The 25653-nt window shown below is 40.0% G+C and overlaps 1 protein-coding gene across 2 annotated transcripts in view; it reads left to right on the top strand.

The window, feature by feature from the left end:
• mtor (mechanistic target of rapamycin kinase) overlaps positions 1 to 25653 on the top strand; it is a 342907-nt gene that overhangs the window by 215371 nt on the left and 101883 nt on the right. For both annotated transcript variants that reach the window (XM_038821832.1, XM_038821833.1), the window contains 3 exons: positions 10139 to 10239; positions 13498 to 13613; positions 19123 to 19200. In XM_038821832.1, the coding sequence (XP_038677760.1) occupies positions 10139 to 10239; positions 13498 to 13613; positions 19123 to 19200 (295 nt within the window). The remainder of the gene's footprint in view (positions 1 to 10138; positions 10240 to 13497; positions 13614 to 19122; positions 19201 to 25653) is intronic.

Raw genomic sequence — 25653 nt, 5'->3', positions numbered from 1 at the left:
TATTTTGTCTAAATTTAAATATTTTAATGGTCTAAAATCTATCTTAAAATAGATGAACAGTCCAAGTAACCTACAGGTGCTGAAGTTCTGGAATGAACCCTTCCACACTCTGTGCCCATCCCTAACTCTTTTATATTTAAAAATAAAAGAAAAAATGAATTGTCAGAACTTTTGATGCATTGAATAGGCTGAACAGCAGAGAGTTAGACAAAGCTAAATTTAATGGACAGCTTGCATGAAAGAGCTGTGTGTTTGTGTAAAATAAACAATGAAGACTCAAATCATTTCTGCTAGCTATGAGAAGGGTTGAGATTCTACAATAACCTTTGTGGCCTTTTGGAGGAAATAACTGATCATCTGGGAGTTGAGAATCCCCACAATCTCTCGGATATTCACAGGCCTTTTCAACAACGTGATATTGTTGAAACAGGTTGGTGCAGTTGTGACATTATACTTGTGCGTTTATAGGAAAACCTTTGGCAGTAACTCAAACTTAAAATAATGAACAGCTCCAGCATAGTCGTTCCAGAGCTGCTGAACAACTCTAATAGTCACAGCATTAATGTAGTCCAGTTGAATTTCTTAAATGTGAAATCTAACCCGTGGTCTGTGGATGATGTTGCCAAGAGGCAGCATGTAGATACGAGGCGAATGAGGATGGTGAAGATAACAGAGGATGGTGGAGATAACAGTGAAGAACAGTCATTGTTAACGATTCTCCAGCCCTCCTCAGACAGCTATGAATGAATGCAAGTGAGGGGAGTGTTGAACTGGGCCTTTATTGCTATAGGAGTCTCACTGAGCCATAAAATGGAGGAGAAGTGTCAGAGAAGAAAGTGAAGCTCATTGTATCAAAAACTACAGGTAAATATTGGAAGATTAATGCACATGGTTACAATCATGCGGAATGTAATTTGTGATATTGTTCAAGGCTGTTTTGGTGCTCCAAATGGAATTGTAACCTGTGCAGAAGAATTTAGTTGGAGCTGTGGAAGGAATGGTTTTGGATGTGGGGGACAAAACCTTTGAACCTTCCATGAAATGAAACATGCGATCTTGACAAGTGGGATCTAAGCAAAATGGTTGCCTTTGGACTTATTGGACACCATTTTAAGTTAACTTTTTTTTATCTTGGAAATCTTAGTCCCATAATATTCATTTCCCATGTAAACTTTAAATCAATAGCCTGACTTATCACAAAAAAACTAACTCAAATTATTGATGGTTTTCACATTATGTAATTATGAGGAAGCTGAGGAAGAAGCAAAGGAAGCTTTCAAGAATGATAATACCAAGAAAGTATACTTACTTCTTTCCAGATAGGATTAGTATGTAAACTCAGATACAGGTATCTAGGAAGAAAACAGAGACTTATTATGTGATAAAGCCAAGATCAGGCTGACATGGGGAATTATTGCAGGAAGTTGTGGGAAACAGAAAAGATAGCGATGAAGATTGGAAGTTCAAAGAAGCACTAGTATTTGAGGTACTCCGGGAAAGAGGATGTAAGAAAGCTCACAAAGAACATCAAGAGTTGAAACGCAGAAGGACAAAATCAGAAACCAGCAGAAACAATAAAAACAGGAAGTCAAACAGTAGTAGGTAGGTACAGTGAAATAAATTATTGATGAGATATGGACAACATTTGAATGGCTTTGCAAGTGGACTTTATCTGTGATGGTCACAATGCCCAAGAAAGCAAGCACACAGGACTGTCCAAGATATTGTATGCCAAGTCTCATCAGTCATGCATCTAAAGTACTACTTGATCACATTCTATGTGAACAGAGAAGTGACAGAGGAACAATTTGGCTTAGGATGGCACAGTAGCACAGTGATTAGCACTGTTACTTCACTCGCCAGGGGCCCTGGTTCGATTCCCAGATTGGCCACTGTACAGAATCTGCACGTTCTCCCCATGTCTGCGTGGGTTTCCTCCAGATGCTCCGGTTTCTTCCCACAAGTCCTGAAAGACTTGCTTGTTCGGTGAATTGGACATTCTGAATTCCCCCTCAATGTACCCGAATAGGTGTTGGAGTATGGCAACGAGGAGATTTTCACAATAACTTCATTGCAGTGTTCATGTAAGCCTACTTGTGACACTAATAAAGATTGTTATTATCATTTGTGGAAAGGGTACAACTGCTTATGTTCCAAAATTTCATGGAGAAATATGAAAATAAGCAGGTAGCCCAGCTTTGCTTCATTTTCATAGATAATGCCAAAGCTTTTGACACTATCCAGCATGATGCTCTATGGAAGACAATTATAGATTGATGCATCCAAACATATTGTGTGGTTATCACAAGAGCCCATATAGTTCAATGCTGTGGAAAGCATTGCTGCCTACGGCGCTGAGGACCTGGGTTCGAATCCCGGCCCTGGGTCACTGTCCGTGAGGAGTTTGCACATTCTCCCCCTGTCTGTGTGGGTTTCACCCCCACAACCCAAAGATGTGCAGGATAGGTGGATTGGCTACGCTAAATTGCCCCTTAATTGGAAAAAATAATTGGGTACTCTAAATTTATTTTTTAAAATGCTGTGGAAAAGAAGATAATGAGGATGGCAGGAAGAGTGACTCGAGAGATGTGGTTGCATTTTAGTAGGGTGGCATGGTGGTGCAGTGGTTAGCACTGCTACCTACGGCGCTGAGGACCCGGGTTCACTGTCTGTATGGAGTTTGCACATTCTCCCCGTGTCTGCGTGGGTTTCACCCCGATAACCCAAAGATGTGCAGGATAGGTGGATTGGTCATGCTTAATTGCCCTTTAATTGGAAAAAGATAATTGGGTACTCTAAATTTATTTTTACAAAAGAAAAAAAAAATCTTAGTATGTTGTAGTGTATTTAATCTGAGGTGTGCAAATGACACCATACAGACAGCCAGAACAAAGGATGAGCTAAAAACTGTGGCAGGTCTTGTCAAAAGATACAGCTAATCTTTTTGACTACACATCAATGAGGCAATGGAAATGTCACGATTGGAAACACTGAGACAGAGGCAGTGGGCAATTTCAATGGCCTTGGCTTGATGATAAACCTCGACGTTACAAGAATAAAATCGAGGTTGCATTATCTACAGAAAGAGGCATGACCAGTGACTTAAACAGCATCCAAAAAACAGTTTCAATCTCACTGTTGTCTGTCAACAAATAACATCCCAGGCAATAAATTGAAATTAACAGTTTTACTGAGGCTGAGGAAAATGGATGTCAAACCAAAGAAGAAGCATTTAGTATGGGGAAAAGGAGTGATCAACAACTTGATCAATGAGGTTGTTTTAAGCAGAAAAAATAGGTTGGAGGAGTGGAGGATTGAGAGTGAACATTCCCAAGAGTGGAATTTATGTAGTTAAGCCATGGTTTTCAGTGGTGAAGCAAAGGAGGGAAATGCCCAAGGGAACCGAGTTAGAGGAACAGTCAGTTCACTGGGGATTTCTGAGGTGGAGGTTACAGAATTGGAGGGATGAAGCCACAGTGGGATATACAGAAACAGGCAAGAATTTAAAGTTTGTGTAAATTTAAATTTTTCAAAATCTGTGTCCCCATCGGTCAGGTTTTGCCATTTTAAGCTGTTCGAGCCTGTAAAAGCTGTCATCTAATTATGTTTCTCAGTACTTTTCCTGTTCCAAATGTGTCAATTATGTATAATAAAAAATAAAACTTGCCTATTTTAGCAAATTATGACCTTACTGCCTGGATTGCGTTTTTAATCAGCTTGAACCTGTAGAATTGGCTCAATTTGTGCAAAACTATTCTCTCACGATGTTTAGAGCCTGCATTAAATAACCAGCTGGTATTCCATCTGAAGTTGTGCCTTTATTTGGCATTCTTTCGTTCTTTACTTGACTTCCGTGCTCTGTGTAATGAATATTCTCAGACCAGTAACTGTCAAATGAAAGCTTTAATTTTTAATTTTAAAAAAATTATAGAATCACAGAATGGAAACTCCACAATACTAGAATTCCTCGTCATAGGTACCACATTTAGCTCATGCAGTTGTTCGAAACAATCAACCTGATTATCGGGCAAAGCACGCACTTTTTATATTATAAACAACTTCCAGGGTTAAATGGATCAAGTTGACAATGCATTCCCAAATCCATTCTCTCAAAAGCACATATGAAAGAAAAAGTCATTTAACTTGATTAGTTACTGTCTCTGGCCTTAGCATTTACTTTGATTTTGAGTATCGCTGTTAGGAAATTTTGCAGTGGAAATTGTATGATTGTGATGTTTCAGTATGTCCACTGAAAATAGAAATGAGCTTAATTAGCTTGACATCTGTATTGCAATGTGAAATATACTGGCATGCTTATGAAAACTGCTAATATACGGCAATTTAAGAGATATTGTAACTTTGACCACATCAGTTTGCTGCTTTAATTTTTCTACTAATTTGTCGTACCATTTGCTTTTCAAGCTTGAAAATCATCTGAACATTCTGCATCGAACGGTTCCATTGCACTACATAATGCTCAATTACTTTGGGCAAAATGTTTACATTGGAATCAGACCACAGGCAATCTAATCTGTAACACACACTTGTTTCTTCATTATTGTTCATTTCCTCCTTGTCCCACATCAGTGATCTCACCCTTCTCTCTAAGAATTGCCATGCTTCATGTTCTATTTTCAGCTCCCAGAACAATTTATTTTAGGATGACCACATGTGAAAACACATTTCTGCTGTTTCAGTAAGTGTGGATGAGTGTCTTGCCAGCTGCTGGACCTTCTACAAATGAGCCTTGACTAAGGGCCATTGCTCATGCTGCCTGTTGACCGAGAGTTGCCTGACATGATTTCTGTTTCTCAAAGGAGTGAAAATCAAACCACGCTGCTGGTAATAGTGCCTTTTGAGTGAACCATGTGCAGATAGCTGGTAATGAATGTCTAGAAACAACAGGCATACATGAGAGGAGGCATGCATCAGTAAAATACTGAGGATGTTGGAAACATGAAATCAAAACAAAAATTGCTGGAAATGTTCAACAGGTCAGGCAGCATCTGCAGAGAGAGAAACAGTTCAATAACTTTTTGTCAGAACGTGCCTGCTAAGGTCTACTCGGTGTGACATGCCGTTCAAGGCTAGAGCTTAACTTAAGCTGACGGCAGCATACTTTAAAAATGATTTCATGGGTGAGATTCCCTGGCCTCCCCTCACGAGGCGTGTTTCGCTGCCCGGTTCGCCACTTTCAATGGGATTTCCCATTGAATCTACCCCATGCCAGGAAACCTGCGGTGGGTGTGCGCTGTCGGCAAGACTGGAAGATCCCGCTGGCATAAACAGCCTGTAGATCTCGCCCTATATCTCCAATTAGGCACTGTTGTGATTTAAAATGGTCTCTTCTGAAAAGAGAGTGAAACAGACTGTAAGATTATATTAATGATAAATGATAGTAGAGTGTTTTAGATTTGTGACCTGCAAGAATAGTTTCTTAATAGTATCTTCTGCAATCCTGAAAATATTTATACGTATTTCAGCTGGTTCTTTGGCTTCTCTGATGTGATTTTTAACTTGGTATAATGTCAAGTATAATTGGACATATTTTTGATTGACAAGGGAATTGAGTGTTATGTGGGAGGTGGTAGGTAGGAAAGGCTATGGTCAGTGAATTAATCTGATATTGAATGGCAGAGCTCGTTCGAGGCACTGAATAACCTCCTCCTATTTCTTATGTTATGCTATGCCACTCTGTTAAATTTTGAGACCTATCCTGCCCCTTCCTACTTTCTATTATTATTTTCCTATACATTCCAAGAGGGGCTGGTTTAGCACAGTGGGCTAAACTGTTGGCATGTAATGCAGAACAAGGCCAGCAGCGCGGGTTCAATTCCCGTTTCGGCCTCCCCAAACAGGCGCCGGAATGTGGCTACTAGGGGCTTTTCGCAGTAACTTAATTGAAGTGATTATTATTATTAAAACAGTGAAACTCTTTACCTTCCACCCTCTTCCCACCTTCCAATGAGTAAAATCTTTTAAACTGAAATGTGGAATTACCTTACAGTAACTGTTTTTAGTTGAACTTTTCTCCATCTCTTTTCCAACTTGGCGCCCCTATTCTCTTCAATTTATTTTTAAACCAATCAATAGCATTTCACTTCCAGTGTAGTTGCACATTCTACATAAATGTTCTCGGTATAAAAACCGTGTAGTTTACCAAAAATCTTTGCCAACTGCCAGGGATAATATTGATCTCTATAATGTTGAGCTTTGACAAAGAATCATCTGGGCTCGAAAAGTTAGCTCTTTTCTCTCCCTACAGATGCTGCCAGACCTGCTGAGATTTTCCAGCATTTTCTCTTTGGTTTCAGATTCCAGCATCCGCAGTAATTTGCTTTTATTTAGGTAATATTGATCTGATCTGTTTACTTTAAGATTAAGGCAGTATATTTCACATTAATTTTTGTTATGGGACGGTTCAGCTCCAAAATTGTTGAATGGGGATCAGAATGAGTTCGCAAAGGACTTCCTGCAGCCACAAAATCTATCAGTTTTAGGAGAGGAGAAATAAGAGAGAACCTGAATAATAAGAATAATCTTTATTGTCACAAGTAGGCTTACATTAACACTGCAATTAAGTTACTGGAAAGGCTCCAGGAGGAGGTAAGTGGATAGCTAAACCGCCTCGCCGTTTTCTTTGGAATTTCCACGCTTGTATGGAAATTACAAGGTTCAGTTTCTGAGTTTTAAATTAAAAATAGAGAAGAAAATTAATTATTTAACTGTTCCAATACTGATTAGGCCAAATGTTCTATTTCGTGATTCTGATAGAAGTGTGTCACCCTGTTGTATTTGTTCAGGGTTTAAAATTCCTGTGTCTCATAGCCACTACTCATATCCCCATTCCGATGTGTTATCGAGTTCAATGACGCTGCCCTTCGGCTGCAGGCCATCTGACCTGTTCCATATCTATAATATGCACAAAACGAGTTAATTCCAATTACCACCAAGACTTTTTAATATGGTTTGTTCTAAATTTCCAGCATGTTTAATGTTCTTAGTTTACTCTGAGCTCAAACAAAATTGCCCAGAGGTAACTCGTAGCATTTCATTTGACCTTGCTGAGTACAGTTTTTTGCAATATTTAGCATGAATGATGCATTTACCTATCTTTCATGAGTTTTCATGGGAGGCCCATGTTTAATCTGATCATCTGTACATGTTAGAAATTGTTGTAAATCTACCAAGAGTATGTCATACGGTGATGAAATGCCGCAGGTGTTTGTGGCGCAATATTACAGAGCCTCTTATTTTTGATTTGTTTTGATGTGTAAAATTTAAATGACTGCAGTTTGTTTTTACTGTCAATAAAAATTTGCATAGAACTCTGAGGCACTGCTCTCAGTCAGCAGCCATCTGTTTCCACAAGGGAAAATGAGCCTCCTAAAACTAATCAGAGGCAATGCCAAATCTAAATTGGTGACATGCTTAATTCATACTCGATGCCATCACCTGTGGGTCCTGGCATTGATTTTCTACTTAATCTTTTAATCCATGTTAAATTATGTTTTTATTGCGTGTTTTCTAGACTAAGTTGAGAACACCAATTAAGCACTGGTCAAAAATGAATTCCTAGACCTTTAGAGGGACATTTTTGATTGCATGAACCCAATCTACATTCATTTTGCTGATGGATGTACAATGATAATAGTTGGTGAAGATCAGAACTGCATATATCCCAACTGGTTTTTGTTATGTAGAATTTGTCGCCAAAATTACTGAATTCGATTTTTATATTAAAACAAATTGCAAGATGTTGATATGGATCTATACATTGAGATAGAATAACAATGAGACAGTCAACGCTGTCCAGTATTGAGGAGTAAACCAGACAATATCCACTGTCCCTGATTGTTCAGTTAAATGTGGAAATCAGCAAGTTGCTTTGATTTACTTTATTCCTCCAAAAGCTTCAATATAATGGTATCTTTCCAATAATCTAAGCATTCACATACATGGAAGGCTATGAATTTTCAGTGCTCACTAGATATCCATCCACTAAATATACGAGAAATAGTTGGGACATGTCTATTCAAGTGCAAGTTGAACAGCATATGATAAGTTTAATTAATGCCAAACACTCTGGCTGTGAAAACTTTTCTAAGTGCAGTGACATTCCTTCAGACTTGAATTATTGTTGCTAAGGATAAAAAAAAACATGAGTTTACTTTTCCTGAGACTCTTTTATCTCTCTCAGTATCATCTTTCTTCCCTCTCAATTTCAATTTCAGAACATGATTTGACATTGAATTAAATATTTTATATACACATCCTACACGCCTCAGGAAAAAAATCTTCAATCTGGTCCAGATTGCTTGTTCTGTTCACACAGGTTCCAGATCCACTGGAGCAGGTGCTGTGCTGAAATGGATTTATAATAACCACAAGTTGCAGGGGAAAAAATACAGAAGGTCTGTGGACAAGTGAAGTGTAATGATTAGCTTGTGCCATTCATTTGACACTAATTGCCAGACGAATATAAAACCAGTAAGGTACTGTGTATGCAATTTAATTAGTATACAGAATGTAAGTAAAGGAGCGTGGGTTTAGAGCTGTTTATTAATGCATTATTACCTTGGAATGCTATCTTTTTTCATTCTGTACATTGTAGGAGTGCATTTACTTTGATAAGGAGAAAAAAATGTCCTCATGGAACTGTCCTCATGAAACTTCTTATTTCCTTCAGTGTTGCATATAGATGTGAAGAAAATGCCTGCCAGTTGAACTCTTAAGCAAATGCTCAATATGGATTAAGGCCTGGGAATTGTAGTTTATTTAAAAAGCCAAGCAAGAGACATTCATTGAATCCCTACAGTGGTGAACGAATCGGCCCAACAAATTTGCACCGACCCTCTGAAAGAGCACTATACCTAGGCACACTCTCCCATTCTATCCCCGTAACCCTGTGCATTGATCATGGCCAATCCACCTAACCTGCACATCTTTGGAGGAAAGCAGAGCACCCGGAGGAAATCCACGCAGACACTGGGATAACGTGCAGAACATTGTTGTGAACAGCTCTGTGCAAGATGTTTCTCCCTTTGTATCTGTTCATGGTACTCATCTGCGTGCTCACCCAAATAGTGACCAGGAAGGAATCCACTTTGACACCATTCCGAGCAGTCAACAGTAGCCATAAATACATCCCTGAGTGGATGGAGCATCTGCCTGCGGAGGAACTAGGCTGATGGCAATTTCTGGCACAGCAATTGATTGTAGCCTGCAGTGGATAACTCTAGGTCATTTCCAGGGCATATTATAGGATAGTATACTGCTTTGGCTGCAGCTAGACAATGCTAAAGCGGTCTTGTATGACTGTTGTCATGCTGAGGGTGGGGAACTTATTTTTACCACCATTGTTGAATCTCAGCTAATGTCTGGGCCACACAATTAATTTCAACTCCACATTTATTAAGCACATTTCATGCTCCTAAACCTTGAGAAATTTGTTACACTCTGATGATGTGCAGAGGTTTCAGAAGGAAGCAAAAGGATAAGATTACCCACTTCTAGGATTTTCTTAAATATAATGCATCTTCCACCCACCACAATCCCGCCCCTTTATCTCTTTGTGTCCATAAATATATTTTGAAGAGCAGATTAAAGTTACCTGTACAGTTTTAGTTTAGCTTTAGGTCAAAACATACAGACAATGGTACAACTCATGCAGCCTCATGCAGTGTGTGGGAATAGAAGAAAGACAAATCACCACACATCAACAATTTCCAGATGGTGCTTTAATATGCATGCTCAACAAAACTTTGAAACCTGTCAAGCTAGCCTATAGTTCCAAGATATATAGAGGGTGGATATTGGTAGAAGAATAATGAGAACGCCCCTCTTTACGTGGTATGTAATTCCTTCTCTATGACATATTACAACGCAACTTAACTACTTCTGGACAAGATTGGTACCTCAAGGCACATTTGCCAATTCAGTCACTCAATGACCATCATCGACCCCAGCAGTCGTAAAGATTGTAACACCACTGCACCCATATGTGCAACAATGGACTCATTATATCAGTGAATTTGTTGCAAAAACAGAACCAACATGCAAATCAATAGCATTCAATGGTTCAAAAAAAATAGATGGGTATTTCAGCTGTCTAAACTTGCTGCACCTGTTCTTTCAGGGGACAGCTCCATCAGCAGTGTTGTGAAAAATGGACGATGGTGTGTGAAGACACGCAAGCAAAAATGGCGAGAATGGCAGCTGCAGCTGCATGGGGACTAGGTATGTGATTATCTTCAACTATCAATGGGGATAGTGTGCATTTGGCATTGGCACCTCCATTTCATTTTGCTAATTTTACCAACTTGTTCTGGAGTTTTTTTTTCTATTGAGTTATGTACAAGGTGTGTTTTTACACAAAGTGGATTTTGTATGCGTGTGTGTGAGAATAAATTTGACTCTTAAGCTTTAAATTGTTAGCTCTTTTTAGTATGTGTGTACTTTAACAAAAATACAGTTCATCAATCTGTTGAAGAGACCTTGCATTGTGTAAGGATCAACTATTGTGAAGCCTCATCAATATGACATTTCTCGATGGCAAGTACCAAAGAGTTGAGTGCTGAGCTAACAAAGTAAAGTCGGTGTGTATTGTGACCTGCATTTAATTATCTGTAGTTTTGTATGCTCATTTTAAGTTGATCTTTATTTATTGTGGTTTGCTATTAAATGTCAACCTCTACCCGATTGTTACATCGGATTGTATACAAATTGCAGCATTGATGCAACCCATTTGGCCCAAATGGTCAATGCTGATGATTATATTTCACACAAGCCTCCGTTCTACTTTATCTCATTCTATCAGCCCAACTTCTACTCCTTTCTCCCTCATAAGAACATAAGAACTAGGAGCAGGAGTAGGCCATCTGGCCCCTCGAGCCTGCTCCGCCATTCAATTAGATCATGGCTGATCTTTTGTGGACTCAGCTCCACTTTCCGGCCCGAACACCATAACCCTTAATCCCTTTATTCTTATATACTTACCCAGCTTCCCCCTTCATTATGTTTATGCTGTTTGCCTCAGCTATTCCTGTAGTAGCAAGTTCCACATTCTAACAACTCTTTCAGTAAAGCTAAAATCAAAAGGTACATTAGGGCAAGGGACAATTTGGGCTGAAATATTTGTTGCCTGACTCCACATCCCCTTGTTCAGTAGTGTTCCTTGATATTTTTTCATGAAAGGCAATTCTTTTAAGTCTGAAATTTGTACAGTTCTATTTTGGATTGTAACCTATAATCATAATCCAGGGCAGTTTGACAGATTAACCAAAATCTTGTGGGGACAGTGCTGTGCATTACAGTACCAGCGTGAGGCACCACAGAGTGGTGTGAAGTGCACAGTTTTATTTCTTCTGTCACTGTTGAATTGCCAATCTCAACTGCAGTTCTGTGGGAGCGGAGAAGAAGAGTCCTTGTCACAATTGCTAGCTATTGTCACACAACTGCTAGGTTCTGATTTGCAACAATATTTTATGAAGATTTGGGATTTAATTTACTCACGTCGCATTGGCTGCTATATCGTGGGTGGTCCAGGCAAATGAATGAGGATTGTAGGCGAAAAGGAAGGAATTTAAAGCCCTCAAAAATAAATAACGTGTGACTTGTATATTTTGACTGCTCTACAGAGCATTTTTTGAAAAAGGGAAAATTGAAAACCAAAAGTAATGAGTCTAGATGCAGTGGAAACCTTTAGTAATTTTGCTGATACAGATTCCAAACTCCCCCGCTTTTGATGTATAGTACATGATGTATTATGAAGTTACTACCACTCATTTGTTTTCACTACACCATAAAAACAACCCCAGATTGGATATTTTTCACTCGCTGAGAGATGCCAGTGATTACTCCGGAGAGACCACTAGCAGCTGTCAGACTCCAGACTATAATATCATGCTGCTTGCTAAAATTACAGAAAAAAAATCATTCTTCAGGTTCTAAGTTTTCCTTTTACTGTTGCCAGGGTGAAATGTGAGTAAAATGGCTCCTGTTTTGTGAAATTACATAATTGGAAAAACCTTTATTTTCACATTTATAGTTTCAATATATTTTAGGCAATCTAAATAAGTAGAATTTCAAAATATTAACTTAATACTTTGTTTATTTTAATCCTTCCAGTTACAGCCTTACTTGTCCAGGTCCTATTGTTGAGAATATTCATTGACCAAAGTCTCCCTGTGTATGTACAAGAGTGGTCTGTCCACATTTTTGATGTCAATCACAGAATCACAGAACTCCCACAGTGCAGAAGGAGGCCATTTGACCCATCAAGTCTGCACCGACCCTCTGAAAGAGCACCCTATCTAGACCCCCGCCCTATCTTCGTGACCCCATAACCCCATATCTTTGGACACCTAAGGGGCAATTTAGCGTGGCCAGTCCACCTAACCTCCACATCTTTGACTGTGAGAGAAAACCGGAGCACCTGGAGGAAACCCAGACATGGGGAGAACATACAAAACTCCACATAGTCACCCAAGGTTGGAATTGAACCCGGGTCCCTGGTGCTGAGAGGCAGCAGTGCTAGCCACAGTGCCGTCCTCTTCAACAATGTCTACATTTTCACTTGACTTGAAAGCAGCTCTGAAGGGTTTTTTTTTAAACCATTGAAAGCCCATTTTTTAAATTTTGCTGCCAATTTCCAAATGGGCAGTGAGACCCAAGAGGAAAAACTTGGTAAGTAAATGATCTTACAACCATTTCTATGGAAATATAAACTATATAAACAGAGGAAAAATAATGAATGTGATTAGGATTTATAGACAATAGGAAGAAGAAAGCAGCAGAAAAAAACAAAGCTATTTAGAACCTTACATTTTCCATTTGAAAACTGGACATCATTTAAAAAGAAACTAAATGAAAACTAGAATTCTATAATTAAGGCAAGGTATCTGTGGTCCCTCTGATTCTGACAGGGAACTGCATTTTTCTGAAACCTATGCATCATAACAGTACCTAACAAATCAAGGTAAGTGTAATTTTTGGGGATTTGATGTAGGACAAGTTAAAGCACTTGTCCAACCACAATAGGAAATAATTGGCTTGGCTGTTGCACTTTTGAGGAGTAGTATAACAAAAACAAAACAGTGCAACAGAAGTGGACAATCTGATCAAAGGTCATCGACCTGAAACATGAGAATATTCATTGACCAAAGTCTCCCTGTGCATGTACAAAATTAGCTTGTCCACATTTTTGATGGGACCATGTCAGTCATAGAATTCCTACAATGCAAAAGGAGGCCATTTGGCTCATCGAGTCTGCCTCGACCCTCTGTTTGTTTGTCTCTTCACAGATGCTGACAGACTTGCTGACTTATTTCCAAAATTTTCTGTTTATATTATAACAAAATTAAATTTGCTTAACCAAACAAATGTAGGATATAACGCAACTAGAATTTAACCAATCAAGCTTCCTCAGATAACAGCTTATGCTGAGTAGAATGTGTATAATTTGACATGCAGTGCTGATTGTGTATTTACTGACAGGTCACTGGGACAGTATGGAGGAGTACGCTTGTATGATTCCAAGAGACACTCACGATGGCGCATTCTACAGAGCTGTGCTAGCACTGCATCAGGACCTGTTCTCCTTAGCCCAGCAGGTACGTGTCAGTTTAACAGAAATTTGTTCAGCTGATCAGAACAAAAAATAATCTAACCACTCGTATTCAACAACATTATCATTTTTAGTCATTCTAATCTTTTTAATTTGTTAATTTAATTTATGCACAATTTGTTATTGATTATCTATTCAATTAGGATTGACTGAACCAAATATGGTGGGTATGTTTAGTTTAGCCAGACTTTAATGTGGGGTATAACACACTAGCTATACAGCAAAAACATAGACTGTAACAAGTAGCGAATACTGGTCCAGGTGAGGCAGAATGGCTGGTATGTGTGAACAGATCTTCTTTTCTCCTTCTTTCTCTGTTCCTCTCAGTGCCGCAACTTCTCACACTTCACAACTTCTCAAACTACCCAAGAATGTCAGCATTGATCTACCCACTGACTGCTGCACTTGAGGCGTCCTAAAATCTCTTACTTTTCAGACATCAGACTGGATGGATTATTGACAGAACCTTATTGCTTTATGAAGGTTTTGTTTATTAAATGCTGAGTTCTTTGTCTAAACCATGGAATAAAAGCCTACCCTTATATTATCCATCTGTCATGAACTTCTGCACGTACTTCACATGTACCTTCTGTTCTTGACTGATCATGCGCGCGATTCTCCACTCCCCACGCCGGGTGGGAGAATCGTAGGAGGGCCGGGTGACTCACGACACGCCGCCCTGGCACCCCCCGCTCGGAGAATCGCCGCTCGCCGTTTTTCACGGCGACCAGCGATTCTCCGGCCCGGATGGGCCGAGCGGCCTGATGTTTCCGACTTGTTCACGCCGGCGGCAACCACATCTGGTCGCTGCCGTCGTGAACATGGCGCCAAAGGTTCGTTTGTGGCTTCTGGGGGGCAGAGAGGGGAGTGAGCACCACGGCCATGCTCGGGAGGGGACTGGCCCCCGATCGTTGCCCATCAATCATCGGGCCGGCGTCTCCAAGAGACGCACTCTTTCCCCTCCGCCGCCCCGCAAGATCAAGCCGCCACGTCTTGCGGGGCAGCGGAGGGGAAGACAGCAACCGCGCATCCGCGGGTTGGAGCCGGCCAACCTGCGCATGCATGGCTGATGTAGCTTAGGCGCAGCCGTTGCGTCATTCTCAGCGCGCCGCCTTGACGAAAGCGTCAATGCCCGGCGGCCGAGATTTACAGAACACTGCTCCTAGCCCCCTGGGGAGGGGGGTGGTGAATAGGGTACGAGGAGCGGCCTCCGAGGCCCTCGTGAAACTCGGCCAAGTTCACGACGGCCTTCCCGATGCCGCGCGGGAGCAGACAATTCCACCCCATGCCTTTACACTCTCTTTCCTTATCTGACACTAGGCTGTACCCCGTGACAGGTTTTATATTCCACCCCATTCCTGACCTTCACTTACCTTCAGGGACTCTGTTGTTCAGACTATGAGTTACTTATGCCAATAGCTGTTTGTAAGGCTTGTTAATGGTGGCACGGTGGTGCAGTGGTTAGCACTGCTGCCTCACGGTGCCGAGGATCCGGGTTCGATCCTGGCCCCGGGTCACCCTCCGGGGCACATTCCCCCCGTGTCTGCGTGGATCTCACCCCCTCAACCCAAAAATGTGTAGGATTGGTAAATTGGCCGCGCTAAATTGCCCCTTAATTGGGGAAAAAAATAATTGGGCGTTCTAAATTTTTTTTTCAATGTAAGGCTGGTTAATGAGGTACTCATAATGTCTATCCAGCCTAAATGGTTTAATTCCTCATTAGACTATTGAACCATAGGGTTGTTCACTAAAGTAATTTCTGTTCTACTTCCACATGCTCATTAACTGTTATATCTCTGCAGGCATCTTAATTAAGCAAAGCGAAATTAAGATCCTTACCCAGATTTGAAATGTGCTTATTTGTTTTAAGTGTCTATCCAGTTGCTCTCCCACTATTGCAGAAACCTAATTTAACCATGGCTGTCATCGGGTAAGAATAATTATTTCACTGATTTGTTTCTAGAGAAACGTAAACAGTTTTCAGCAAAACACAATCTCCAGCACTATCCTATTTCAGCCTGACTGCTAAACAAAATAAGTATGCATATTTCTAATTCATGACACATTGCTGAATCATTACCATTGACCAGAAACTTAACAGGGCCAACCATATAAATACTGTGGCTTCATTGGTAGTTTGGACCCCGAAACTCACCACTCCACAAACCCTGCCCTCCATTTACAATGCAAAGAACAAGAGGACGATGGAATAATTTTAATTTTCCTGGATGAGTACAGCTATACAGAACCATTTACTAATTTAATTGGGATACAGTGCTCTCAGTTTCTTAGTAATTTTAAAAAAAGTTATATTAAACTTTTAAAATATGCCGATGCATGTCCATGCCCCGAAAAACAAGGCTCAGTTTTAAGAGCTTCCATGGAGTCTTGCAAATCAGCACAATTAGTGGAAACACACAATAGTAATTAATATTAGTTTTGTGGGCAGATTAGATTTTCTAACAATATATTTTAAAACCAACACAAAAAATCATAAAAACCTGATTTTCACTGAATGCACATTTGAAATCCCAGGTCTTCTGGTTGATTTTGGGTTGATTTTGGGTGAATTGCACTGAAAAGAAAGCTGCAATTATCAGAAATCCCTGCCCTGGTCTTTTATGTGAAAACCTGTCTTCGCAGCCCAGCCATAGCTCCACAGTATACACTAAATCGGCACCACCAAAAATGTCCATTCTCTGCTCATTTAAGTACTGACTGCTGTGTTTCCCTACATTTCAACAGTGACTTCACCAATTCAAAGTGACTATATTTGAAGTGGTGAAGTGCTTTGGGACTTTGCAATGTCGTGAAAGGTGTTTACATAAACGCAAGTTCTTTCAAATAGGAATAATCTATTTTCTTTCTTTCCATGCACATTAATACATTTCAATCATAAACCACAAGAAAGGGCCAGGGTATATTATTCAGAAGATATAATCAAGGTTGTATAGAAGCCAAAATATTTAGATGCTTAAGAATTCCAAATTTGCTCTATGAACTAGATGTCTTAAAATGAAGGTTTCTATACATTTTAAACAATGTATGTGCAAGTGTGTCTTTTTTGAATATGCATTCAGAAATATTATGGAGGATCAAAAATGTTTTCAATCTATCTGTAACCTCCTAACTATTTGTAACCCCTCCGGGTGCTCTGGTTTTCTGCCACTGTCCAAAAGATGTGCAGGTTAGGTGGATTGGCCATGCTAAATTGCCTTTAGTGTCCACAAAAGTAGGGTTACTGTGTTATGGGGATATGAAATGAAAAATGAAAATCACTTATTGTCACGAGTAGGCTGCAATGAAGAGGCTGGTACAGGAATCGAACCGTGCTGCTAGCCTGCTTTAAAAGCCAGCGATTTAGCTGAGTGAGCTAAACCAGCCCCTAGGGATAGGGTAGAGGTGTGGGCTTAATTAGGGTGCCCTTTCCAAGGGCCTGTGCAGACTCGATGGGCCGAATGGCCTCCTGCACTGTAAATTCAATGATCTATGAACCTCTGTAAAGCACTAAAACACATATTTATGCTAAACTGTAGAAACATTTGCCATTCTAGTTCTCAGCATATGCATGTGTGTGGGCTATTGTTCTTATGTTTGGTCTGCTTTTGTAACCATTGCGAGTGTTTTCTTTTAACGGTGCCGTTCATTGGGAAATATTTGCTTGCCCATCCATCAGCACCTCACCTTTCAGGCGGAAGTCCTTTATCAAAGCTCATGAGTAGCGGTTCATTTTAAAATTAGGGGTTATCACCAGCATTAAAATTCCACTAATCAGTAACTTCTAAATTTTGATCAAAGGCTTAAGGGCAGTAAAGGAGTTTGTGAATAGGTTCTTAAACTCATACTTATTGTGAGCACACATGGAAGGTAGTGCCTCGTGCTGGAAACAGATCTCCAAACCAGCCATTTGATGCTTTAAAATGATGTCACTAGGACATAACATGCTTACTGCCAGCTGTTTTTTTGCCTCATACTGAGGTCTGATTGCTCTGACCTACTTCCTGTCGTCAACTTGAGTTGCAGCGACCCCTGACCTCTTCAATAAATCACTAACATCTTTTGATAATTCTGTGTTTAAAGACCAAAGCTTTAAAATACAATAATCCCCAGTCCAGTTTTATTAATGTGTGTTACCTATACCTCCCTTTATGCTGGGTACTCCTCCTTGGAACTTGCTGTAACCACTCCAGTGTTGCTTCCTAATGTTCTTCAGCTGTTGGTTTAGCATCATTCACTCCCCTTCCTATGTACTATGGAATACTTGTTTTAAAGTTTAATTTATATTTATTTCTTCCTAATGTTTTAGTTACTACTATTAATTTATCTGTTTGCCACTTGTTATATTAAGCAGTACCTGAACTTGGTATTCAAGTAGGGAGCCAGTTACTGTCAAAAAAACAATTGAAGGACTTTTGGAAATATAGTCAATACAGATGTTCAGCTAAGCCCAACTTTGATCAGTTTACAAAACAATCCCTTCAGGAATTTGCCAAGGCACCAAGGAAGGGGCATTATCCTTCTGACAAGTGCTTTTGGAAATTACCTTTGCGAACTGACAGTAGCTGTCAGTTTAAATTAGTAGGTTCGTGTATATATGAAATGATGAGTCACATAAGCAAATTTTTCCACATACGGTTTTACAAGTGGACTATATACAAACTAAGATTTAACAATTAGCTTTCCACCTGAATTAAAATTAACTTGTTTTAACCTAAGAATTTTTTTTCTTTAAAACTAGAATGATTGCAAGAAAGTGATTGTTAGTTTTACATCTAATTTTATTTGGTTTTGAAAATAAGCTTTGATTGTGAGTAGTTGTGTACATTTGTGACCAAATGTTAATGCAGAATTGTTATTTCTAATATGTGCTTGTGCCCACCATCAATAAGAATAAAGGGAACTTCTTAAGCTTTAATGAACAAACATGAACAGGAGCTAACTGAAATAATGGGATTGTCTACTATGGGCATGTAAGAACAATGTGACATTTTAACTCTTGTTTACAAGAGATGTAGACTGATGCACGCACCCACTACTTTGTGCCTTTCTATTAAAAGAAATTGAGACCAGACCTCTTATGATGTTGCAGAATAGCCTAATCATATAGGGGAATAGGTGGGACCTTGATGGAATTGCTGCCCCGTGCCCCATACCTATTCAAACTTGCATCAGCAACTCCGTACTTGGCTTCTTCAGAAAAATGCATTTCTAGCCTCTACTGAAAAGACGACATAATAATTCTACTTGGTGGCATTTTTCTTATTGGTCATAAAATCATCACTTGGGGATTAAATGGATATGCCCTTATTTAGCTGAACTCCGCATTCTATGCATCAGTGCTATTGGTGGGGCGGGGTTGGAATTTGGAGAGTGAGTATATTAACAATAACTCTAGTAGGTGGCCTTTTCAATTAGTTTGCCAGGATAAAGTAGCAGCATATTGTTATAGGACATATCAATAAAACAATTAATATTTTATACCTCTTCCGTTGTAGTGCATTGACAAGGCTAGAGACTTGCTGGATACAGAGTTAACTGCTATGGCTGGGGAGAGCTACAGCCGTGCCTATGGGGTGAGTCTAAGAAAGATTGAATTTCACAATCCATTCGAAACGTATAATAATTTTTGTTCTTGTGTTATTTGTTCATTAATGATGCAAACCTTTCGATCTCAGGAGTAATAAATGATGAAAACTTGGCAGTTTTGCCCCTATCAGCTCGTCGATACTACCAGGTTGCATCATTTTAGCTTCTAATTGAGGATGGCTGCATACATGGATTTCAATGACTAAACTGCTACCATATGTGCAGAAATAGTTTAGAATATTATCCAGTCTCTGCAATGATGCGTTTGAAATCCATAGAAGAAATTGTTGACAAACACTGTCAATAATGCTACCTATTATAATTACTTTAGAAACATCACTCAACTCTCTCCTCATGCACTGTAAATACTTGCGTTACTGGCTTGTTTGAATTATTTATCAGAGAGTCCATATTTTTCACGTTAGGTCTTGAACAGTGGATTGTATGATTGATGAATTGTTAAAATTGGAAAATATAAATGTAACAACAGTTACCTTAATGTGGCAGACACAGAACGAAAATAAAAAACACACAACAGCATAATTCATTTTTGTTCTTGATTCCAATGACCGGTATGTACTAAAGATTTCCATTGACTTGATTTGTGCCCCTGTGTTTTTTTATACATTCAGATAATAGATCATATTCTGTCTTGACAAATAAAAGCCAGGAACTAGTCTTTTTTTTGCTCTTTGGTATTTACTGTATTACAGCACATAAATCAGAATATGTGGTACTCTGGACAGCTCCTTAGCAAAGTTGGAAAAGTCTGATTTATATGCCGTTGAAACTAAGTTGAAAAGCTGATTAAGATACTTGAAGTAGTCACTGTCTTTCACTCCAGGAATCGGATTTCATTATTTGGGCTTTCATTTTATTTAAAAGGCCATCTTCATACCACTGAAGTTGTAATTATAAATCAGGTGGAAGTCCAGTCCAAAGACTTTATTACTTAAAAGGATATATGTAATAAGAAACCTAGATGAATAATTCAATAATGCTAAGTTGCAGGTCAAAAGATATGGACAAACTTATGTTTGCTGCCTGTTGTTTGAAATTTCTTTCTGACCCAATTGTTTCATCTATTGGACCTCAAAAGCTATATTATCTGATCTTTGTCAAGTATACAATAAGACGTAGATTGTGTGGATTAGTGAGCTTGGTTTGTTTTTAAATAAGCCCTTGTGGAATGCTAGCTTTTAAAATGTTCAAAGCTGCACGGAAGCAGGGAAAGTTGGTGAAGAAGCTGAAGACGGTTTGGCGTAGAACATTGGCCTGAGGAACTCCTTCAATAATGTCCATGGCTGAGATGATTGGCCTCCAATAGCCACTTACCTTTGTGCTAGAAATTACTCCTGACCATGGAAGATTTTCTCCCTAATTCCCTCTGGCATCAATTTTACTCGGACTCTTTGATGCCATAGTAGGTCAAATTATCCATTGATAAAAGGGTGGCCACTCTCACTGCACCTCTTTGAGCCAAAGCTATAATAACATCTGGAGCCAAATAGTCCTAACGGAACTCAGAGCATTGGTGAGCAAATTATTGTTGAGTAAATATTACTTGATAGTTTTGTCAATGACACCTTCCATTACTTTACTAATGATTAAGAGTTGACTGGTAGGGCAGTAATTGGCTGGGTCAGATTTGTCCTGCTTTTCGCGGACAGGATATATCTGGACAATTTTCCACATTGTCAGGTAGGTGCCAGTATTGTAGCTGTATTATAAGTGGGTGTGCATCTAGCTCTGAAGCACAGATCCTTCAGCACTATAGCTGAGATGTTTAGGGGACCCAGAGCCTTTGCTGTAACCAGAGCATTTAGCTGTTTTTGGAGAAAATCAAACTGGCTGAAGACTGGCATCAGCAGTAATGGGAACTTCAGGAGGAGGCAAAATTAGATTCTCCACTTGGCAATCCTGTTTGAAGATAGTTGCAAACACTTCAGCTTTGTTCTTTGTGCTAACTTGCTGGGGTCTGCCATCATTTAAGATTGGGGTGTTTGTTTAGATTCCTGTTCCACAATTGGATGTGGCAGGACTTGGAGCTTTGATCTAATCTGTTTGTTGTGAAATCGCTTGGCTCTGTCCCCTGCACTCATTGTTCAATTTTTTGCAAGCTGAACTGATTCATATCTTAAGGGTGCAAATACTGATCTGAAAACTATAATTTATTTTGCAATTATTCTGGTTTAGCACAGGGCTAAAGAGCTGGCTTTTAAAGCAGACTGAGGCAGGCCAGCAGTACGGTTCAATTCCCGTACCAGCCTCCCTGAACAAGCGCCGGAATGTGGCGACTAGGGTCTTTTCATAGTAACTTCATTTGAAGCCAACTTGAAAATGAAAATCGCTTATTGTCACGAGTAGGCTTCAATGAAGTTACTGTGAAAATCCCCTAGTCGCCACATTCCAGCGCCTGTTTGGGGAGGCTGGTATGGGAATCGAACCGTGCTGCTGGCCTGCTTGGTCTGCTTTAAAAGCCAGCGATTTAGCCCAGTGAGCTGTGACAATAAGCGATATTCATTTTCATTTCATTTCATTTCAACAAATCCAAAAACATTTCTTTTCATTTTTACCATCTATGAATCGATTCTGTTTCAGACCTAACAACAAAAAATGGTATGTGCCACACTAACACTAATTAATCGATCTTGCTTAACTTTTTCTGGTCATCATATTGCTCTATTTGGCTGGCCAAAAGAGCTGATGATGTTCCTCTTCTATTTTGTTAATTTGGGCTACAGGAAGCATTGATCCACCCCATCCAACGTTTTTGTTGATGATGTGGAGATGCCGGCGTTGGACTGGGGTGAGCACAGTAAGAAGTCTTACAACACCAGGTTAAAGTCCAACAGGTTTGTTTCAAATCACTAGCTTTCGGAGCACTGCTCCTTCCTCAGATGAATGAAGAGGTATGTTCCAGAAACATATATATAGACAAAGTCAAAGATGCAATAGAATACTTTGAATGCGCGCATTTGCAGGTAATTGAGTCTTTCCAGATCCAGAGATAGGGGTAACCCCAGGTTAAAGAGGTGTGAATTGTCTCAAGCCAGGACAGTGGTAGGATTTTGTAAACCCAGGCCAGATGGAGGGGGATGAATGTAATGCAACATAAATCCAAGGTCCCGGTTGAGGCTGTACTTGTGTGCGAAACTTGGCTATATGTTTCTGCTTGGCGATTTTGCGTTGTCGCGCGTCCTGAAGGCCGCCTTGGAGAATGTTTACCCAGAGATCAGAGGCTGAATACCCTTGACTGCTGAAGTGTTCTCTGACTGGAAGGGAGCATTTCTGCCTGGCGATTGTCACGCGATGACTGTTCATCCGTTGTCGTAGCATCTGCATGGTCTCGCTTGTGACAATTCATACCTCTTTAACTTGGGGTTACCCCTATCTCTGGATCTGTAAAGACTTAATTACCTGCAAATGCCCGCATTCAAAGTATCATCTTGCATCTTTGACTTTGTCTGTATATGTGTTTCTGGAACATACCTCTCCATTCACCTGAGGAAGGAACAGTGCTCCGAAAGCTAGTGATTTGAAACAAACCTGTTGGACTTTAACCTGGTGCTGTAAGACTTCTTACTGAACGTTTTTTGTTGTTCAGTTTGGGCATCCATTATTGTTTAGGAGTCCCCCCATCCCCACTGCCAATTGATTGGATTTTAGCATACGCTGCTTAGACGTACAGCTTGCACACTGGTAGTTTATGTAAACAAAGTACATTGCCAATTAGATTGTTTACCACGTGCAGCAGAAGGATTCCATTACCCATCAATGAAAGGGCTCTCACTCACACTGACCGGATTGTACTGTGTGACGACTCAGGATTTTTTGTCTGAGCTCCAACCTTCGCTGGTCAGGACTCCCTAAAGCAGGACTGGAACTTCTACACCCCTGGCTCACAGTCAGAAATGCTAACATTTCTGCTCACTCCTCCACTGGTCATTGATGGATTCAAATGTATAGTGCCTAATGGTAATATGTCAACAGATTAGAACTCTTTTAATACAAAATTGATTACCTCCCTTGATCATAGCATAAGAAAGTCACAACGATAAGGTAGTTTCAAGAGTTAATCATGTCAAAAAGCAAAGCATCTAGTTTCAGTTCAGTTTTTAGAGTTGCATACCAGTAAGGAAATTTAGTTCAAATTGAACCATTTTGGTCTCTGGTGAATATAGAAAAAAAGACATGAGTATTATAATAACATTGGTCGACAAGAACATTATTTTTATTTTATTCAAAGAAATGTGAACTACTCTGAAACCCCTTAAGGGGAGCTAATCACAGTTTGGAAAGCAATAAAAAAGAAAAACCATCTCAAGAAAGAAATAGGATAAAAGAAATAGGGGCTGGTTTAGCTCACTAGAGGGGCTGGTTTAGCTCACAAGGGGCTGGTTTAGCTCACTCAGCTAAATCACTGGATTTTAAAGCAGGCCAGCAGCACGGTTCGATTCACGTACTAGCCTCCCCGGACAGGTGCCGGAATGTGGCGACTAGGGGCTTTTCACAGTAATTTCTTTGAAGCCTACTCGTGACAATAAGCGATTTTCATTTCATTTTCATTTTTTCAAATACATGGTAAACAGATATGGGCAGGCAGCATGGGTTTCATCAGATGCAAGAGTTGGGGGAATTTCAGCAAGTGTAAATCCCATTTTTGTCTTCCTCTCTGCTCAATTAGGTGGCTTATTTTGTAATGCTACCTGGAATTATTGCCCATTTTTGGATTTTCTAATTACCAACACAATATGGGAAAATAACATTTTTAAGAATGACATGTCGTAGATTGTCATGCATCAAAGCAGTGACTTTGATTCTGTTTTCCTGCCATACAAACAGCCCTGGGATCAGCGATATTTGTACATTAGATATCATTTTCAATTAAAACTATGTAATGAAGTATCTGGGAGATGAATGCCATGTGTGTTCTCCTATTTGACTAGGTGAATTTGTTACTGTAGTGCACTTATTTCAAAATATTTTCAATGCATTTCACACTGATTTTAAGGAATTAAGTTAAAAATATTAAACGTCCCTCGCTGCCTATAGCCACGAATGGCAAATGCATTATTTGTCAGCTTAATCCGTACTTTCACCCCTGAATGAGTGAGCTACGAGTCAAGCTCCACTTCCTAACTTAAACTTATATCTAGGCTTATTGACTTTCAGATAAGGCATTATAAGAAGGCTGGAGTTTTGGGGGTTATTCAGGAGGCACAGCAGAAATACATCACAAGGAGAAGGAAACGTGCAAAGGGGAGGGCGAGGCATCCATGGTTGACGAGGGAAGTCAAGGACAGCAAAAAAGAAAAATCATACAAAGGGACGAGGATTAATGGGAAGCCAGAGGATTGGACAGCCTTTAAAAGCGAGCACAGGACAACTAAAAAAGCAAGAAGTGGGGAGAAGATGAAATATGAGTGTAAGCTAGCTAGTAAAATAAAAGAAAATGGGAAGAGTGTTTTTCAATATATAAAAGGTGAGGGAGAGGCAAAAATAGACTGGAAAATGAGGCTGGAGAAGTAACAATAGGAAACAAAGAAGTGCCAATGGCAGCATGGTGGTGCAGTGGTTAGCATTGCTGCCTCACGGCGCCAAGGTCCCAGATTCGATCCCGACTCTGGATCACTGTCCACGTCAAGTTTGCACATTCTCCCCGTGTTCGCATGGGTTTTGCCCCCACAACCCAAAGATGTGTAGGGTAGGTGAATTGGCCATGCTAAATTGCTCCTTAATTGGGAAAATGAATTGTATACTCCAAATTTCTGTAAAGAAAAACAAAGAAATGACAGAGGAACTGAATAGTTATTTTGCATCAGTCTTCCTGGTGGAATACACTGAGGGATGCCAGAGCTCCAGGAGAATCAGGGGGCACAGGTGAGTGTAGTGGCTATCACTAAAGAAAAGGTTCTGGGGAAACTGAAAGGTCTGAAAGTGAATAAATCACCTGGACCGGATGGACTGCTCCCAAGGGTTCTAAAAGAGATAGCTGAGGAGATTGTGGAGGCGTTGGTGGTGATCTATCAGGTATTACTGGAAGCAGGGAGGGTCCCAGAGGACTGGAAAGTGGCTAATGTAACACCACTATTTAAGAAGGGAGGGACGGAGGAGTAGCACGGTGGCGCAGTGGTTAGCACTCTGATTCACTGCGCCGAGGTCCCAGGTTCGATCCCGGCTCTGGGTCACTGTCCGTGTGGAGTTCGCACATTCTCCCCATGTTTGCGTGGTTTCGCCCCCATAACCCAAAAAGATGTGCAGATAGGTGGATTGGCCATGCTAAATTGTCCCTTAACTGGAAAAAATTAATTGGGTACTTTAAATCTTTTTTTTTAAAGAAGGGAGGGAGGCAGGAGATGGGAAATTATATGCTGTGTAGCCTGACTAATGAGTGGTAAGATTTTAAGAGTCCTTTACTAATGAAATCACGCAGTACT

This window comes from Scyliorhinus canicula, chromosome 16 (assembly GCF_902713615.1).
Source record: "Scyliorhinus canicula chromosome 16, sScyCan1.1, whole genome shotgun sequence".
NCBI lineage: Eukaryota > Metazoa > Chordata > Chondrichthyes > Carcharhiniformes > Scyliorhinidae > Scyliorhinus > Scyliorhinus canicula.
Note: the sequence above shows the minus strand (reverse complement) of the source record. Positions and strands in the feature narration are given on the sequence as shown.